Source organism: Penicillium malachiteum, assembly GCF_028827825.1.
Source record: "Penicillium malachiteum strain IBT 17515 chromosome Unknown utg000002l:1.0-8849297.0:1.0-8852440.0, whole genome shotgun sequence".
In the NCBI taxonomy this organism is placed as follows: domain Eukaryota; kingdom Fungi; phylum Ascomycota; class Eurotiomycetes; order Eurotiales; family Aspergillaceae; genus Penicillium; species Penicillium malachiteum.
Genome location: NW_026643095.1, coordinates 1,689,889 through 1,708,815, shown reverse-complemented (window position 1 = coordinate 1,708,815; position 18,927 = coordinate 1,689,889). Strand labels below are relative to the sequence as shown.

The 18,927-nt window shown below is 47.2% G+C and overlaps 6 protein-coding genes across 6 annotated transcripts; 3 read left to right on the top strand and 3 right to left on the bottom strand.

Moving 5' to 3' along the window:
• Positions 1-476: 476 nt before the first annotated feature.
• N7483_003687 (60S ribosomal protein eL6) lies at positions 477-1,522 on the bottom strand (the record flags this gene model as incomplete). The annotated part of the gene is made up of 3 exons (XM_057087124.1): positions 477-629; positions 725-1,060; positions 1,403-1,522. The coding sequence occupies 3 exons, from the start codon at positions 1,520-1,522 to the stop codon at positions 477-479; spliced, it is 609 nt and encodes a 202-aa protein (XP_056946953.1).
• A 1,144-nt stretch (positions 1,523-2,666) lies between these two features.
• N7483_003686 (FAD/NAD(P)-binding domain-containing protein) lies at positions 2,667-3,459 on the bottom strand (the record flags this gene model as incomplete). Its single annotated transcript, XM_057087123.1, has 2 exons — positions 2,667-2,872; positions 2,919-3,459. 2 exons carry the CDS (start codon positions 3,457-3,459, stop codon positions 2,667-2,669), a joined length of 747 nt encoding a protein of 248 aa, XP_056946952.1.
• Positions 3,460-4,076: 617 nt separating this feature from the next.
• N7483_003685 (uncharacterized protein) lies at positions 4,077-5,415 on the top strand (the record flags this gene model as incomplete). Its single annotated transcript, XM_057087122.1, has 3 exons — positions 4,077-4,127; positions 4,227-4,786; positions 4,869-5,415. 3 exons carry the CDS (start codon positions 4,077-4,079, stop codon positions 5,413-5,415), a joined length of 1,158 nt encoding a protein of 385 aa, XP_056946951.1.
• Positions 5,416-6,255: 840 nt separating this feature from the next.
• On the top strand, positions 6,256-12,813 carry cch1 (calcium channel protein CCH1; the record flags this gene model as incomplete). Its single annotated transcript, XM_057087121.1, has 3 exons — positions 6,256-7,848; positions 7,914-10,953; positions 11,012-12,813. The coding sequence occupies 3 exons, from the start codon at positions 6,256-6,258 to the stop codon at positions 12,811-12,813; spliced, it is 6,435 nt and encodes a 2,144-aa protein (XP_056946950.1).
• Positions 12,814-13,957: 1,144 nt separating this feature from the next.
• N7483_003683 (uncharacterized protein) lies at positions 13,958-14,314 on the top strand (the record flags this gene model as incomplete). Its single annotated transcript, XM_057087120.1, has 1 exon — positions 13,958-14,314. The coding sequence occupies one exon, from the start codon at positions 13,958-13,960 to the stop codon at positions 14,312-14,314; it is 357 nt and encodes a 118-aa protein (XP_056946949.1).
• A 733-nt stretch (positions 14,315-15,047) lies between these two features.
• On the bottom strand, positions 15,048-16,963 carry clrD (uncharacterized protein; the record flags this gene model as incomplete). The annotated part of the gene is made up of 2 exons (XM_057087119.1): positions 15,048-15,868; positions 15,922-16,963. 2 exons carry the CDS (start codon positions 16,961-16,963, stop codon positions 15,048-15,050), a joined length of 1,863 nt encoding a protein of 620 aa, XP_056946948.1.
• Between the last annotated feature and the right edge of the window lie 1,964 nt (positions 16,964-18,927).

Below are 18,927 nucleotides of genomic sequence, written 5' to 3'. Positions count from 1 at the left end.
TACAGGAATCTCTACATTTATTATGAAGATATAAATGACACAATTTTTTGGATTGCCGCCTGAACCTGGGAATGGGAAAGTATATGTCATACTGAACATGAAAAGGAATCCAGCAGGGATGCTGGAGCGAGGTATTTTTTAATCTTTTTTTGTTTGAAGTCTTTCTTCACACCACGGCTGTTCCCTCTCTTCCCCGAGAGAGAACAAGGAAGAGAGATCATGCTGGATCGGCCGCGCGCAAGAAGGGGGGAAAGAACAGGTGTCTTGAAACAGGGACAACAACCGGATATCCGAATTAAACCGCAGAATCCTAAATAAGCATGTAGAAAACGGACTCCATATGGAGTTACATGAGTCATGAACCGCTCCCCTCCGTGAACGCGATGGGTTGCCGATTTGCAATCAAGCCGCCCCTCGTTGAAAGATGAGTCCTCCCCAACTATCTACCGAACCCGCGGCCGTCGCTATGCACTTTTTTACCACTTCATCTCGTGGGGCTTGTCACCGTTGCGGAGGCTGAAGGTGGTGCTGAGGTAGCTGCCGAGGAAGTCCTCCTTCTTGATGCTGCTGAGGATGGACTGGTCAACGGCCTTCTGGTCGGTAGCGCGGGCGCTAGCAACAACCTTCTTCTGTAAAAACACAAGACAAATTAGTATTCCGTTCGAACTCATTGCCTTTCATGATTTGTTTCGAATTCATTCTCGGATTCAGATCGAAAACGTACCTGGGGCTTCTCGCCCTGCTTGAAGAAAGCCTCCTCGGTCTTCTTCTCGGCCTTCTTCTCCTTGGTGAAGTAGTCGGGAGCGGAAACGTTCTCGAGGGCCTTCTGGTCAACGGAGGAGACGTCAACGCGCTTGGAGGTGGCGATAACGTAGCGAGCGTTAACACGGCGGAGGGGAACACCGTTGATCTTGAAGGGGCCGGTAACGAGGAGAACACCCTGGTCGAGGTGCTTGAGGAGGATGACACGCTTGCCACGGAAGCGACCAGCGAGGAGGATCAGGATGGTACCGGGCTGGAGGCTCTCGCGAACCTTGGTGGGGCGCAGAGTCTTGCGAACCTGTGAATACGAAACGAATGTTAGAAAATTCGGACTTCGAGGTTTAATTTGGCCTGCACATCGAATATGATCTGGAATTTGCGTGTGGATTTGAGATGGCGTGTCGGAATGAATGCAATGTTTATGCGCGAGTGAGACTCGTTGACTCTTTCACAGTCGCAGTCGGTTTGCCGCTTGGTTTATCAACAAATGTGTCGCTTGTGTTTTCAACACTGATCGAATTGACCGAATCGGCTCGGCATGCCTCCATCGCATTCATTCCTGGCAACCATCCAATGTCCTCCACGCTTTGTTTCCTTTTCGATTGCTTCGATGCACTTTGTAGGCCCGGGGTATACGGACCTTCTTGGGCTGAGACTCATCGTCCACGGGGTACCACTTCTGAGCCTTCTGGGCGGGGTGCGGCACAACGCGCTGACCCTTTCCAAACTGCTTCGTCTGGCCAACAGTAGCGTCCGACATCGTGGCTGCTGGGACGATGGTGTAGGTGGTTGTCGGGTTGGTGGTTGGGTGTTGGAGGTTGATGTGCGGACTCGCAAGTGGAGTCCAGTATGAGGGTTTGTGGGAAGCGCAAGCCCTATCTCACGTGATGGTTAGCCGAAACATCGATGAGTCAGCTATCGGGAACCTGAACGTTGCGGGTCTCGGTTCGGGTGGAGACTGCCCTAACATCTGTATCTCCAGATTTCGGAACATCAATCGATGCCTACTGAGTATTTCGTATCGGATTAGAATATTTATGATCGGCACCTGATTCAAATGAAATTGATATGGTTTCAACACTGTCAAATTCAGCGACAACTACGTATCCTCAGTCAAAAACACATTTTGCTGTACCTAGGTCCGTACATTTGCCACCGTGACAGAGATCACATCTATACAAGTCCCCACGCCGCGCTTGGCGTGGCACTGCTAGTAAAGCAGCGAGCATTTGAAATTGGGAGAGGTATGTCCTCAGCACGCGTTTGCTTGGCTAGATGTGTCCACATCCTCTCAATAGGCATCTTCGCATACTTAAGTACAGGGCTCAGTCCGAGTCAGTAGCATCTACAGGTGACTGATGATCTACACCTCTTTGTATGCCAGTGTCTACATGGTTACCTATATAATTACCTGGAGTGGAAGACTAGGTGCTATATAGTTGGATATATACAACTGACAACCCTACAGATATCTAAAGTGAGAGATAGCTGAAGTAAGAGATACGTAAAGTGAGGAATATCCAAAGTAGAAGTAAGATAAAACAGGAACTATACACCAATAACAACTTCGCTTTCTGAGTCTTAATGTGAACCAGACATTTGTACATCTGGATAATCTGGAATAACCCACCCACCCTTATTTTCCTGAGAGAATCGTGCCACAATCTGCGGGATTCGCAGCAGACATGCTAACCAGCCACAGAAACGCAATAAAGCAACGGCCCATTCTGACTCCGGAAGAGCAAATCGCATGAGATTGAAATTTATCTGTTGAATCTCTCCGACAAATGGCCGGAGATTTTGGTCGTAATTGGAAAAGGCCAATGGAAGATCATCGGGGTGTCGACAGATCTCCCCTGCTAAAACATAGGCCCCGATCAGAGCCCCAGTGGTTCCCATTCCACTTAAAGGCGAAGCACAATGGGCTGCATCCCCAAGAAGTACCACCCGCCCTTTAGACCATGTGTTTGTTCGAACTTGAATAATTTCCTGGCAATACCAATTCGGAGTGTTTCGCATACCGTCCAGAAACCGGTCGACTTCCCATCCAGCATCACGATATCGCTGGGCCCAGAATTCTTTTTGCTGCTCCACCGAGGCTCTGATGTTGCTGTCTTGCTCAGTGCGAGGAATAAACCAGTAGGCCATGTGCATACCCATTCCGAAACATGGATCTGGGGACTCGGGCGATAAAATAGCATTTCGAATACGCGATCCCTGGCCATCGGCACCAACAAGTATGTCAAATGTACCCAAAGAACCATCTGAGAAATGTGCAATGACTTGTTTCTCATCCTGATCAAATTTATCGACTGTTTTGCCGAAGATATACTTGACATTGTATTTCGTAGCGTCGTAGAGGATGCAAATCAGATCTCCACGCATAATCTCGTACTCTGATGTCAAAGACTGTGCACCTTTGCCGGTTCTTTTTGCCATCATGGTGCCATAAACTTTTCCCTTTGAGTCCACAAAAGCCACTCCCTCTTCATCGACAAGTTTGCTTCGGATGGCATCTATGAGACCCATCCGCTTGGCCACTTCAATGCCTTGACCACGGAGATCAACTTGGGCACCATGTGCTCTTAATACTGGGAAACGCTCAACCACTGTGACTTGGTGACCATTGCGGGCAAGCCAGAAAGCTAGTGCTGGCCCAGCACAACCTCCACCGCAGATGAGGATGTTGAGAGGCATATTATGTTCAAGGTTGTGAAGAACTCAAGGTATAGATGAACTAGGTTAAATAGATGATAGAAATTTCAAGATGATCGACTTTGAAAACATTGAAAGAAGATATGATGATGACCTGTTAATTATATACCTGTGTACTTTGTAGACAGCCTGCTGTTTGAGAGCCGGGGATTCACGGGAATCTGCGGCATTTTGATGAAACCCCAAATGCCATAAGTGTGGCAAAATAGAACAGAAAACTTGGAAGGCAGCATGACTAGGAATGAGAACTGATTTAATGTGTTTGTCTACTTCATACCAGATGATATTGAATTTGCCCTCTATTCAGGAATTGATCTAGTATGTGGATCGCAGAGATCATGACGTCCTGTTTGGACACCCGATAAGGATTCCATACGATAAGAAAATGGTGCCTCAACTTCAAGGTGTTAATCACGGTAGCCCACACGATCCCTCCGCGCAAGTCAGCTGCTCAAACACAACTGACGTATCTTGAAGCTTCTCTCCGCCGACTCTTCATTGCCTTTCAAGAAACTCCATTTCATCCACCTGGCGTGGAACTTATCTCACCAATAAATCTCTAACAATTGCTTGCTTGTATAGCAGCACTTTTTTCCGTCATGTCGATAGCTCCTCTCATCACTTTTAAAGCAGGTATCTGCGACCTCGATGTGTGTGCTCCATGCTCCTACAAACCTCATCAATTGGCCTCCATCCAATAACCCTCAAACTTTACACGTTGCAGCATGACTCTAACCTTTTCTATATAGAGCTCCTCTAGTCCTGCTACTGTGAAGCCCAAGCCTACCCCAGGCTACATCTACCTCTACTCCGAAGATGACCTCGTACACTTCTGCTGGCGACCCCGCAGCTCGCCCCTTGACGAGCCCGAGCTTGACCTCGTGATGATTCCCTCAGATGGAAGCTTTACTCCTTACCAGCCCGCCGGAAAGGATGCCACAAATGGCCGGATATTTGTACTGAAGTTCTCATCCAGCTCTCAGCGTTATTTGTTTTGGTTGCAGTCTCAGCCTCAACATGAGAGTGGTGACCTGAGCTGGTTCAGTCCTCGCGACCGAAAGCTTGGAGAGATTGTTGATGTTCTGTTGCAAGGAGAGGAGGTGGATGTGGAGCATGAGCTTGCCAGCCTGCCCCGACGACCTTTCAGCGGAGATGATGATGAGACAATGGAAGATGTAGAGGGAACAGACCATGACCCTAGCCATCACCATGGCAGCAGCAGTGGCGGTGCCGGTGCCGATGCGACCGGGGGTGACGTTCGTGAAGAAGGCCAGGAATCGCGGGAGGGCGGTGCTGATGGTGGACGAGCGTAGGTACATATCTCTACCGATTGCAATTAGGGCTATCAACATCTGACATTCTGAACTCTTTTCTTTCTTTTGCTTTTTTAGTGCTGCCACAGATTCCGATCCATCCTCAGTCGTCCAGGACTTCTTACGGTCTCTGGGTGGCCAGAGACAGTCCTCATCCCAAGATCCCGAACGCTCTTCTACAACCCTCCAAGACCTATTGACTCCTCCGACTACTTTGCCCTTTATTGAATCTGCGGATGAAATTACTGCCGATCACCTTCTGAGCTTCTTGCCGCCGGCACTGCTTCTGCTGGCCCAGGGCAATGCCGAGGCATCGGAAGCTGACACAGACCCGGAATTGGCCCAAGCGGCACTTCTTTCTCTTGATCTCAACCAGAAGAAAGATATTCTTCGCAAAGTTCTCCGCTCCCCACAGTTTATGCAAAGTTTAGCCAGTTTGACGGTAGCTCTTCGGGATGGTGGATTACCTAGTATCAGTGAAGCTCTGCAGATTCCAGTGGCCAATGGAGGGTTTATGCGTCGAGGCGGTGTACCGCTAGGTGGGGGAGATGCGGTGGAGGCGTTCTTAGATGGAGTACGACAACATGTTAAGACCAAGGATGACACTCAGATGGATACGGATTGAAATACGAATTTTGATTTTTTTTAGTTATTCAAGTTTTAACTCAAGTATTCAAGTACTTGCATTGAAATGCATATTGTTTCTCTATATTTTCAAGTTCTTCACATGCATTCTCCTAGTGTTTACATGATCCTATTTTTGGTAACATGTCCACCCCACCAGGCACCAATTTTTCTTTTTTGTATGGAGTATCTAAGTTAAGGCTTCGTCAGCACATACGAAACGCCGAGAGATATGGACTTCAGGAGAAGATGTAATTTCCCAGTAATACGGGCTCTGTGGATATACATGTATTTACTACTAGTAATTCGGAGTCCACGGATGTATTGATATACTAAGTATGCATGTGCCCTTCAGGGAGGTTCATGTGGTTCGAATGTTCCAATTAAGTGTATGTGCATTATATAGTATTTATCACTCTATTGAACTTTCTAGTGTGGATTCTATACATTGACCATAGACATGTGGAATAGATTAAATCTATATAAAAATTGTTCTAAATTATACTTGATTATATATTACATACTAATCAAGAGTAACTAAGACATTGCAGAAACTTGAATCTGGTTGTTGGGCCAATCAACTCCTTGGCGGCTGTTCCCTGTGGATTTGCGACCGGCCACTTTTGGGTCTAACACGCCTACACTAATCTGCTTGGCCCCAATTTCAGTTCCTCATGCTCCGGCAGTTTTAGGAAAATCTGGCATTTTCTTTAGTTCACTTTCATACACAGATTACAGATTGTGCCTCCTTCCCCCCCTGATACCACCTTGCCACCTCTAGTCGCGGTTCGGTCACAGCCTGCAATGTCTGATATTCGATAATCCTTAACCCTGCCGAACGATGGCGCCGAATAATTCAAACCCTGGCGATGATGATAATCCCTCGAACCAGATCCCGCTACAGGATCTGTCCAGACCCGAAAACCCCACTGATGAGCGTGGTAGAGATCGCGCCAACAGTGCGGGGGCGGGTGTGTTTTCACGACGATCCCTGATGAGGCGAGGGTCGCGGAGGCAATACCAGAGTGTCGCAGAGGAGTCGCCGGTCGACTTAGGAAGCGCAAGCAGGAATCCATTCGAATCATCCGGTCATTCTGGCGACGAAGAACCCACTCATGAGGACCTAGGAGCTCTAGCGCAAGCCATGTCGTTCGGGATCACATTTGACGCGCCGCGATTATCCCTCTCTGGCCCATCAGACCCGCACAGATTTGACGATGCCGCTTCTGACCTCGATGTTGTTCCCCTCGATAATTACCATTCCCGCGAGCCAGATAATTACGGTCCCCAGTCATATGTCGAAGACGATACCACACGCCTGACCGATTCGCGATACCTTCAACCGATAAGTGGTGCCCCTGCGTCGGAAGGGCGACCAAGTAGTGATATTGGCCTTCACTCTCTAAACTCCCGGGATGGATCGCGATTGGGAGATGACCTTCCTCATGTGGAAGACGGCTTGGGCCGGAATCGCAGTGGTACCCGGTCTCGTTCTCTATCACCGTCAGCTTCTGGCGGGGCGCTGCAGCGTGCTAGTACGATGGTGAAATCCATGTCACAACGAGTGGTCAACTTGAGTAATGAACCGGAAGTTGTGCAACAAACTATTGAAAGGGAGGAGTCTCAGAAAAATTCACGGCTGGAAGCTCCCCCAGCCCTACCTGCAATGACTGAATTTGCCCATGATTCCACCCCCAAGCTGCCACCAAGAGAGAAACGGGCATCCAGGTCGATGTGGAAATACCGAAACAATCCCTTCCGGGGCAGGTCTCTGGGAATCCTGGGACCAAATAATCCTCTTCGACTTTGGCTGTGTGATATCCTTGTTAATTCATACATGGAACCTTTTATTCTGGTATTCATTCTTATTCAAACCATCCTTTTGATCGTGGAGTCCTCGAAATCTGTCTTCGATCGCCCCGAAGCAGTGAAATGGGGAAGTTCCCGATTAGACTATGTTTTCTTTGCCATTTTCATCATTTATACCTTGGAAATTGCGGCCAAGATCTTGGTCTCGGGCTTTGTGTTCAATCCACCAGAGTATAGTACTCTGAATCGGAACCTGGGCATCAGAAAGGCGGTAATAGAGAAGAGCAAAAACCTTGTCATTCCCCATCGCGAAATGACAAAGAAAAAAGTTTCTTTCTTACAAGCCGATCCGCAGTCCTCTATCCTGCGGACTTTTACTGGGATGAACGGACTAGAGGATGCGCAATCTCAGGATGATCCGCTCCAGAAGCGCCGTGTCCGACTTGCTCATCGCGCATTTCTCCGACACTCTTTTAATCGATTGGATTTTGTGGCGCTGGTTGCCTACTGGGTCTCCTTTGCTCTCTCCTTACAGGGCGTGGAGGTAGCTCACCAACTTTACATCTTTCGCATGCTCAGCTGTCTTCGAATTCTGCGGCTTCTTTCCCTTACCAATGGTACCTCGGTTCGTTCTTATTCCCATATTCATCCGGTCTCATGGATTTCTTTTGTAGGCTGACTTAAATCTAGGTGATTCTTCGAAGTCTCAAACGAGCTGCGCCTCTTCTGGTACATGTTGCATTTCTAATTGGCTTCTTTTGGCTCCTGTTTGCTATCGTGGGTATACAAAGTTTCAAGTCCAGTCTGCGAAGAACTTGCGTTTGGATTGATCCTGAAGGCCAGGCAAACTATACTTCAAATGACGCTTATGGCACACTTCAATTCTGTGGTGGATATCTCAACGGTACAACAGGCAAAGACATGCCGTGGCTGGATGCTTCTGGTTCTCCGCAGGGCTCTTCAGCTAAAGGCTACATATGTCCCATTGGCTCCCTCTGTGTTGAAGGTACAAATCCTTACAACGGGACTGTAAGCTTTGACAATATCCTTCAGTCGCTGGAGCTGGTCTTTGTCATCATGAGTTCTAATACCTTCACCGATCTGCTCTACTATACCACCGACAGTGACTTTCTCGCCTCCGCGCTATTCTTTGCTTTCGGCCTGGTTATTTTGAGTCTGTGGCTGGTCAACTTACTCGTCGCCGTCATCACCCATTCTTTTCAAGTTATTCGTGAGGAGAGCAAACGCAGTGCCTTTGCTGTTCAAAAGATCGATAACGTTGAAGAAGACGACACCACGATGCAAAAAGTCAGTACAATCAAGTGGTTTTACGATAAAACAGAGCTGTTTTGGGTTCTTATAATCGTCTACGACCTCGTAATCCAGGCTCTGCGAAGTTCCACCATGAGCAGTGAACGGCGTCGATTCATCGACAACACAGAACTGGTCTGTACCCTCATCTTCCTTCTCGAGATCATCATTCGTTTCATATCAGATTGGCGTGTGTTTCACCGAAAGCGCCGAAACTGGTTTGATCTCCTCCTTGTTGTTGTCACTTGCATTATCCAGATACCCGTGATCAAGAACTCGGGGCGTCCTTATACTGTTATGACAATGTTCCAGATTCTTCGGGTATACCGAGTTGTTATGGCAATCCCAGTCACCAGGAAGCTTATCATGGTCGTATTTCGAAATGTCATTGGTCTGCTCAACTTGATATTCTTCCTTTTCTTGATGACATTCCTTGCTTCGATTTTCGCTACCCAGCTCTTTCGCAGCCAGATTCCTTCGGAAGATCCCGACGGAAACTCGATTGCTATTACCTTCGCTGATATCTATAACTCATTCCTGGGAATGTATCAAATCTTGTCAAGCGAGAACTGGACAACCATTCTGTACAACGTTACCGCTTACACGACTCACTTCAACACGGCTTGGATTTCGGCCTCCTTCATCATTCTATGGTTCATTGTCGCCAATTTCATCATTTTGAACATGTTCATTGCTGTCATCCAAGAAAGCTTTGATGTGTCCGAGGATGAGAAGCGTCTCCAACAGGTTCGAGCGTTCCTGGAACAGAAGCATATTGGGCAGGCCACTCAAGGAAACCTTGCCCTTTCAAAGATCCTTCGGTTGGGCCGAGACTCGGACCGCTATAAGGATCCATTAGATCATGGACCTGCCGCATTGGAAATGCTTTTGAAGGATGCGGTGGTTCGCGAGTTCTTGGATGAAGAGGATGAGAAACAATTGCAGAAAGAAGAGAGCCAGCGCCGCGAGGGCGAGATCACTGCTGAAGCGGCTGAGGCGGCTGTCGAAGCTGCAGAGGTTTCCCAGCCTGGCTTTGTCTCGCAAGCAATGGCCAAAGCGAATGCTTTGATTATGGGTCGAGAACCAAATCCATTCTACTCGAAACTCAAGTTTTCTCGGGCGTATGAGGAGTTGGATCCTAGAACCATGGCTAAAGAAGTGGTCTCCGCAGCCGAAGCACGGAAACGAGCGCAACGAGAGTATCTTATCAAGCATCCTAACTACAACAAATCGCTGTATCTTTTCCAGCCAAATAATCCCATTCGAAAGCTTTGTCAACGAATTGTCGGACCAGGGCGTGGCAACCAGCGAGTTGAAGGCGTGGATCCTTACAAGCCTGTCTGGTATACGTTCTCCGCTCTCATTTATGCAGCCATTGTGGCCATGGTGCTTCTGGCATGCATCACTACTCCTCTGTACCAGAGAGCCCATTTCAGCAATGACCGCAATTGGTTTGTTTATACCGACATGGGGTTTGCTGTCGTCTTCACCCTGGAGGCTACTATCAAGGTTATCGCTGATGGATTCTTCTGGACACCCAATGCATACTTCCGCAGTTCTTGGGGTTTCATTGATGGTATTGTATTGATCACGCTTTGGATCAACGTCGGAAGTTCATTGAAGAGAGACTTTAGTATTTCCCGACCCATCGGTGCCTTCAAAGCACTGAGAGCTCTGCGCTTGTTAAATGTCAGTGATAGTGCCAAGGATACTTTCCACTCCGTCATCATCACGGGAGGAATGAAAGTCATTGCTGCCGCAGCAGTTTCGTTGAGTTTCCTGGTCCCTTTCGCCATCTACGCTACCAATCTTTTCAGCGATCAGATGATTAGTTGCAACGATGGTGACTTCTCTGGCAACCTGACTTGGTGTGTCAATGAATACCCGAGCTCGCCCTATAATTGGGATGTTATAGCTCCCAGGGCCGCAGCTAATTCCTATTACGACTTTGACAACTTTGGTGACTCCCTTTTCATTCTCTTCCAGATTGTCTCTCAAGAAGGTTGGATCGATGTCCAGGAAAGCGCAATGAGCATTGTTGGAGCCGGTATACAACCTCAGGATAATGCTTCTCCCGCCAACGGCGTCTTTTTCGTCATATTCAACCTGCTTGGTGCAGTGTTTGTCTTGACGCTGTTTGTGTCTGTATTCATGCGTAACTACACAGAACAGACTGGTGTGGCCTTCTTGACTGCTGAACAGCGGTCCTGGTTGGAACTGCGCAAGCTTCTCCGACAAATCTCTCCATCGAAACGATCTCTCAATGAACGGAGTGCTGAATGGCAGCAGTGGTGCTACCGAATAGCAGTGAAGAAGCATGGTCGTTGGGCTCGCACTGTGACTGCGACGTTGTGTATACATCTGATTCTTTTGATGCTGGAGTTCTACCCGGAACCCAATAGATGGGAAACAGCTCGATGTAAGTTCTCTTTTTCCACGTTCGCTGATAATGGATTTCGTACTAATTTAACTTGAAGCGATCCTGTTTTTCATCTTCATGTTTGTCTACTTGGCTAATGTGGCGATCCGATTTATGGGTCTTGGATGGCATCGATTCAGTCGCAGTTCATGGGATCTCTATTCTCTTATAGCCGTGCCCGGTGCATGGATCACGACTATTCTGCATATTGCAACTTCTCAGCAGGTTGTCCTCGAGCTGAACAAGCTGTTCCTGGTCGCCATCGCCTTGCTTCTCATCCCACGGAACAATCAACTAGACCAGTTATTCAAGACTGCTGCAGCTAGTTTGCCAGTCATTGGCAATCTGTTGGCGACGTGGTTTGTGCTTTTCTTGGTATTCGGTATTGCGATGAACCAAGCTTTCGGCCTCACGAAGTTTGGAAGTAACGAGGATCACAATCTGAACTTCCGCGATGTGCCCAAGTCTCTTATTCTCCTCTTTCGATCCAGTTGTGGAGAGGGATGGAACCAAGTTATGGAGGATTTTGCCACGATGGTATCTCCTCTTTGCACGTCTGATAACGATTTCCTTGAAGATGACTGCGGTAGTGCCGCCTGGGCCCGAACTCTGTTCATTGCGTGGAACATCATCAGCATGTACATCTTTGTCTCGCTGTTTGTTTCACTTATCTTCGAAAGTTTCTCCTACGTCTATCAACGCAGCAGCGGGCTGTATGCTGTTAGTCGCGAGGAGATCCGCCGCTTCAAACAGGCCTGGTCGACATATGATCCAGATGGAACAGGATTCATCAGTAAAAAGCAATTCCCACGGTTACTTGGAGAGCTCTCTGGTGTCTTCGAGATGCGGATCTACGATGGTGAATTTACTGTTGGTGCCATTCTAGATCAGTGTCGAACGAACCCGCGCAATTCCATGGGCTCTTTCCATTCCTCGCATCATATGCGCTCGCGAGATTCTTTGAATCCGGTGATGAACTCTAGCGGAGAAAGTCTCGCGGATGAGGTTGACCTCCGAGAGTTGAATCGGATCATTAACCGTATCCCGGTGGAAACGATTCGCCAGCGACGTCAGCAACTCAACATCTTCTACGAGGAGGTTCTTGTTTCGGCCGATCCAGACCGTGGTATCTCCTTCCACCAATGTTTGATGATCCTTGCCCACTATAAAGTTATCAGTGACAGCAAGAGTCTACGTTTGGAAGAATTTCTCCGTCGCCGAGCACGTCTCCAGCGTGTGGAGGAAGCTGTTCGTCGTAACACTGTCATTGGATTCTTCGATACATTGTACTGGTCTCGACAATTCCGCCGAGCCGTCGAACGGAAGAAGAATGGCCGCATGGCTGATGTTCCTCAGTTCACCGTGCCAGAGATTTACGTTGAGGATCCTGCAGATGACTCTGGAGAGGGCGATGAGCCAATGCCATCCGGAACCATGACACCGAAAACCCAGCCTGATCTCGACGATCCATTTGCGCCTATGCTTTCTCCTTCCTCCACTTTGCACCGTCGCACCGAGTCCACCCCGACATCTCGTCGACACGATCTACCTCGCATTGATACTGCTCTAGCAAGCCGGTCGAGTGCTAGCACGCCCACCGACTGGGCTAGTATTAGTCCGTCACGCACTCCGCGCCATATGTATGGTGATCGCGGCTCATTTGATTCTGGGGATACTAATCGAGCCGGGCCGGCGGATACGGATCATTCCCGACAGAATAGCGCTATCAGCGCACAAGATGTGATGAACACGTTGGATAACTCTGCCTGGGGTGAGAGTATTCGACGAAGTTTCACACATCAACGATCGAGCGACCGATCTAATCGATCTACTCGGTCTACAGAAAAAGGTTCACCATAATGATGTTGATGTTGATGTTATGTCTCTATGAGAGACGAATATGGTTATATGAACCAGATGAACCCTTTCACTTTTCACTTTTTGATATTGGCTGAATTCTTCTTTACTCTTACTCTTACCCTTTACCCTTCTTTCTCATCATCCGCTTCCACTGTCATAATTTCCTTTTTTTTCCTTGATTCCATTTTTGCTGTACAATAAATACCCTCGATCCCATGCATCCTTGGAAGCATTTTGCATAGCAGCGGCGTGGGATTTGCCATTTCTCATTCTGATTCCCATTTCAACTTTTTTCTTACCTTTCGCCGTGGCTTCCATTATTCTTCCATGTTTAATAGAATGTGGGCCTGTACATCAAACTATAGAACCGTTTTCGATTTCGTGGTGGCTGATCCCTGTGGGTCCGAACTATTGGCATTCTTCGATATCCCCGGAATCAGCAATATTTGATGGAATTACTAGATAAGAGAACGTGATTGAACTGGAATTTAAATCCAAAATATTTTGATGTTCTCGGAGTAATCTTCTCATCTAGTAATTTATAATGATTGTACCGATTGCAGTTGAATCTAGGGTTTTCATATAATGGCATTCATCCTTCATCCGCATGCGGTGAATGGTGATATCCAATCCTTGTCTCAACTCCCTTGCAGTCAACACTCTCATAATTTGTTCTTAAATACATAATATCTAGTCTTATCCCCAGAATTCAAGTTCAACTTTTTTTTTTTTTAAAAAAAAAATAAGAATATTTCTATCCCTTCAAGACATGCTTAACTCCCATCTCCAGAGTTGAACCTCCCACATTCCATACATCTAGATCAACAAAGCAAACTACTTGAAGATGGATCATCTCCCTTCCCCATTTTCTCCTCTCAGAACACCATCGCATCATCAAAACTTGAACTTGACCGAACACCCAAGAAGCGATACATCCAGTCCTTCAAGTTCAAGAACAACCTCGCCACCAGCCTCCCCAACATCCCGTCGCAATCTAAACCCCCACCACCTATTCAACCTATCATTCCACCCGCACACGAATCCAGATGAAAGAAACCAACACGGAAACAATCATATTGGAAACTGCAACTGCAATAACGCAGTGAGCATCCTACCATGCGCGGTTCTACGGGGCCGCTCCTCAATGATGGTTCTCCGTCGTCGTCCCTCAGCTATCGATATGGCACTCAGTGAGGAGCGGTCTCGATGTGATGGGAATGCGATTGAAAGACAAGGTCTCGATATGATGGAGCCAAGGCCTGTGGATATGAATATGAATGTGAATATGAATGTTCATATCGCCCCTACATCTACCTCTATGAGTACGGATGGGGATTCTATTCGGAATTCCTCGACGGGTACTCGGTCTAGGGTGGGACGTGGAAGTGGCAGTGCGAATGGGGATTCGAGTTCGAATAGAGGGAGTGTTCATATGGCTTCGCCGAATCAGCCGCGATTTGTTATGGGAGGTATTTTTGAGGTTATGGAAGGGAGGGCTTAAGTGCTTTTTCTCTGTTTTCATGGGAGGAATTTCCTCAGGAAAGGGAGATTCAAGATGATTTCGATCGGGATTCTGTAATTTTATGTTTGATTTTGCTTTTTCGGGTCTGGATATACGAGGCGAAGATTGTATAGTTCGGGGTTACTGGATAGGAGTGATCAAGGGGTGTGATTTTGAAGGAATACTATACGGGACTTGGGGTGTACAGGACTCGAAGTTGATATCGATGCATACATATGTACTATGTACTACTATTCAGCGGCTTTATATTTTTATTTTAATAAGTTTGATACCTACTAGTGTACGCGATTTACCTCTACGAATTTCAAGTTTGGAGCACAAATGAATAGTACAAATACATGATATTTTTTACCTTAACTGACGGAACAGAAGCCTTTGGTAGATACATAAACGCGCTGTGGGTATCGTAGAATCTATCCTGTGAAGGATAGAAAAAAAAATCAAAGCAGTCTCCGTAGAGACTGAAAATGTAAATGAACAGAATCATTGCCCCAATATTCGTGGCGCCGTACTCCGTAGATGCATATGCAACCATATGAATATGAAACATCATATGGCAAACTCACAACAGACAAGCAGAGACCTGAGAATCACATCCAAACGTGGCTTGAGAGCCAAGTAAGGGGATGAGGGAGCGGCAACAGAGGTAAGAGTGGGTAAGATGAGGAAAAGTGATAGTAGTGTTGCCGCTCCCTCATAGGAGGCGCCACGATTAGGTGGCGCGCTCCTTCCCCTTAGAGCTTCGCCTGGATCGAGGCTTGGGCTCAGGTGGCTTGGGGCCCTTGATTTTGATTCTCGGCAGGAAAGTCGAGCTCGGGCCTGCCACAGCCTGCCCCTCAGGCTGAGCGACAGAATCCTTCTTAGAGGATTTCTTCTGAGAGCTCGGGCCTACAACAGCCTGAGGGGCAGGCTGGGCACCCGATTGCTTCTTGGGACCCTTCAGCCAGAGCTCACCACGGCAGTTCTTTTCACCGCAGAGACACTTGACAACGATCGGGGCTTGGGCCTTGTCGTTGCCGGTGTAGCGGGAGTTGTCGGGGTCGACCTTTGGAGCGTTTCGCTTTCTTTTTCCGAATTTGCTCTTTCTGGCCTTTCTTTTCTTGCCCTTGTTTTTCTTCGCCGGCTCAAAAGTCTCAGCTGCCAAGGGGACTGGGTTGTAGTCGAATGTCAACTCTGTCCCTGCGGGAATGTCGCGGAGAGCGAAAAACGCAAGATCATAGAGTTTATCGTCCCCATGGTGAGTGGTAGACGCCGTAACGATTTTGCAATTGGGATTGCAAGAATGATTCATGAAACGGGTCGGGGAGCCAAACTTCTGACCATCGACAACGAAGAAGTCTTCAGCTTGCGTCTGAGCCTGAGGCTCATCATCGTCGTCCAAGGTTTGCGGTTTCTCCCAGTCGAGAATGAAGAGGTAGGACATGCCTTGCTGGTTGGCTGACTCACGAGCATCGGCTTCTTTCTGGGTAATCACTTCACCTAAGTAACGATCGATGAATTGGCCCGCAACGATAGGCGAAGGGGAACGAAGTCCTATAAGGGTTAGTATATATAACTTGATTAAAGAAATTGGGAGTGATAAATACCGAAGCCACGATCACCGGTATGGAAGATCTCGAGGGGAATCTTTCGACCCGCTTGGATCACAGTATTCCAGCATTTACCCTTGCAACTGCACAGGGCATTGCATTCCACAATCTTGGAACGTCGGTTCAGAAAGCTTGGACGAAGAACAACTTTGCCGTCAATGAGCTGGTAGGTCTTGATCTTCTCATCCGTATCTTCTTCATCAAAGAGGCAATCGCAAGTCGACGGGCTGCATTGACCTGATTCACAATTGCAACCGGAATTAAAGCCTTCGTCAACACGCTCGACACCATCCAGCAAAACATAATCATTGATGAATCCAAAGCTAGAAGATAGGAAAGAGAGCTTCTCATCGTCAACATTCAACGTGACAGGGGGGCCTTGAATTTGCTGTGTCTTCTGATGCAGTCTCAGTCGCAGGAAACCCGCCGATGGAAGCTTTGGAAATTGGCTGGGAGTTTCAGATGAGATACCGAATGAAACAATCCTTCGGTCGACAGGGTCACGCTGTTTCGGATATTTCTTTCTGTTGACCATCTGTATCCATGGTGCATCGGGTCCTTTCAGGGGATAATCCTTCTCTGAGATGCCTCTGAGATCCGATATCTTGGGGTAAAAAGCTCGATCCTTTCCCTTTTTTTTCTGCGAGGGAGAAGGGACAACAACTTCAAACTCGCCCGAATTCTGAGCCTTGCGACGAGGCTTAGGAGGTGGAGTGAATGAGCGAGGATGTCTGACACTCGGATTAGGAGTGGGTGGGCGCGGAAGTCCAGCATTCGGACCTAGAGAGCGTGTACGTGAAAACCTGAGATAGATCTTTTCCTGCTTTGGGGCAGTCGAGGCGTCCGAGGGGCCTCCGGAATTCTCCGGGTCAATGCTCTTGCGCTTAGATGGGATGACTGAGGCAGGATGCGCCAGAGTCGAGACAAACGGCATATCATAATCCTCATCCTTGACCTTTGTCTGTGTCTGAGGCTGAGTCTGAGGTGAACCATAGATCCAATTAGTAAATAAACTCGATTGTAACAGCCACCAATCCATCAGACGATGTAAAGTCCGACAAGCACCAATCCAAGTGTCCAGATCAGACGTGAAAGGAAGGGAAGATTCAACGTGACTCGAAGGTAGAATCAGACAAGGGATGACAGTGCGTCTCATCTGATCTAACAAAGAGAAGGGAAAGTTGAAACAAAGAATGTGAGGAAGGAAGTATATACATAACGCTAACCCCTTTGGGATAAGAGGGCGTAGATGTATATATATACCTGGTCCTCAGCTTTCAGGGCAGATAGATAGGGATTTCAATCATCATGACTTACCAGAGGCTCAGTGTCTTGCATTTCAACATCCTCAGAATCACGAGTGAGATCGATGACCTCGATATGGGTCTTCTTAAGAGTTTCTTCCAAGGACGACATGATGATCACCAGTCACGTTCAAAAGGTGATGGTGGTGGTGATTAAAGGAAGGTGCGTCGCCCGATGGGTCAAGGACATGGGACGAGTAAACGAACACGAAGGATAAACGAGGGGGAAGGGATGGGGGAGTGAGAGATGCGCCTTGAAACACACCACAAATTTTATTGCAACTTTGAGTTACCAGAAAAAAAGAGAATGGGAAGAGATTTGAATAGCTTCGTTGTCCTTGACAAGATATTCAAGGATCACCAAAGCTAAGATTTGAGATGGGTCGAAAGAGGGAGATGGAGAGGGTGCGTGGAACGAAGAGAGTGGTGAGGATGAGGTTTGGGAGAAGGGGAAAAACAGGCAACGTGAGTGACCAGTTGTGACAACATTAACACAGTGAAATCGTAGCCTAACTGCTTTAAATTAGTCATCGATATATATAAATATTAAACTAGATGATGATATTTTTTTACCTTCAAAAATATTAAATAGAGCGTGATATGCTAAATGACACTGTGAATAGCCTCATACAAGTTGATACAACGTGTGTTGAACAGGTTTAAAGAAACCCAGAATTCGGTGATTTGGCTACCCTTAATGAGAACCGCCCAAATATCTAAGGGGGTTCAATGTGGTTAATTTTGATTAATAGACGCTGATTCGTCAATATGAGCAGTGTGAATGCAGAACCAGCAGAGTTTCGTTGGGTAAAAACCACTGTTTTAAAAGGGAGGAACTTGGGGGACTGAGTCGCGTCAAACAGATATTCGGCCCCTGATACTGTAACTTGTCTGTTATAGGTTACCTGCAGATCACGTATAGCTAACCAACAACAAGTAATTACTTATTATAGGCTAGTCAATTATCTGCTACAATGCAGATTCAATAGTCTCTGTTGTGGCGTTTTTGGAGGATCATTCATGACCTGGGAAAATTGTGGGAAGAGTGTTCAGCGGCTTCCAGCGTCACTGTGAGCGCGTATCTACCCATAAGCCAATCACCATCCTTAAACAGTGTGACTAAGCAGTATTTTATTATTCTTATTCTAGAGATATAATAAATATCTAGAATTATATATAATTAAAAATATATGCAAAAAACTGTATCTGATAATATATAATAAGCTAATTAGACGTGTTGTTTTGTTAAGTTAGAGCTGGTTGCCAGAATTTGGCAGCCACGCCTGGAGGGGCGCTAATTATAGGCGCTTTGTCAGCCACCAGCCGCCCATTTCCAGGCTGCCACAGCTGCGGCAGTGCGCCCAAAAACAGTAGGGCCATCCGCCGAGCTCTTTTTCGGGAAAATAGATTATAGGCGGCACGGTCGCTGCACATCCAAAGAACCACGGCATGTCAAAATAGCCACTCTGCTCAACACCATCCAGATTTCCTTCTAAAGAAATTAACATATTTATTTGGGCTCATATAGTCATAAAATATCTATCTGTGAATCAAATTCCACAATAAACTGGCTCCGCCGTCTTTAAATCGTGATGCAAAATATTCACCAGCCAACTGGCGAGTTGCGCGTGCGTATAGATATATGTGCGTGTGCTGTTTCTTAGCGGCACGCCTCTATTGCCGGAACCCAATGATACTT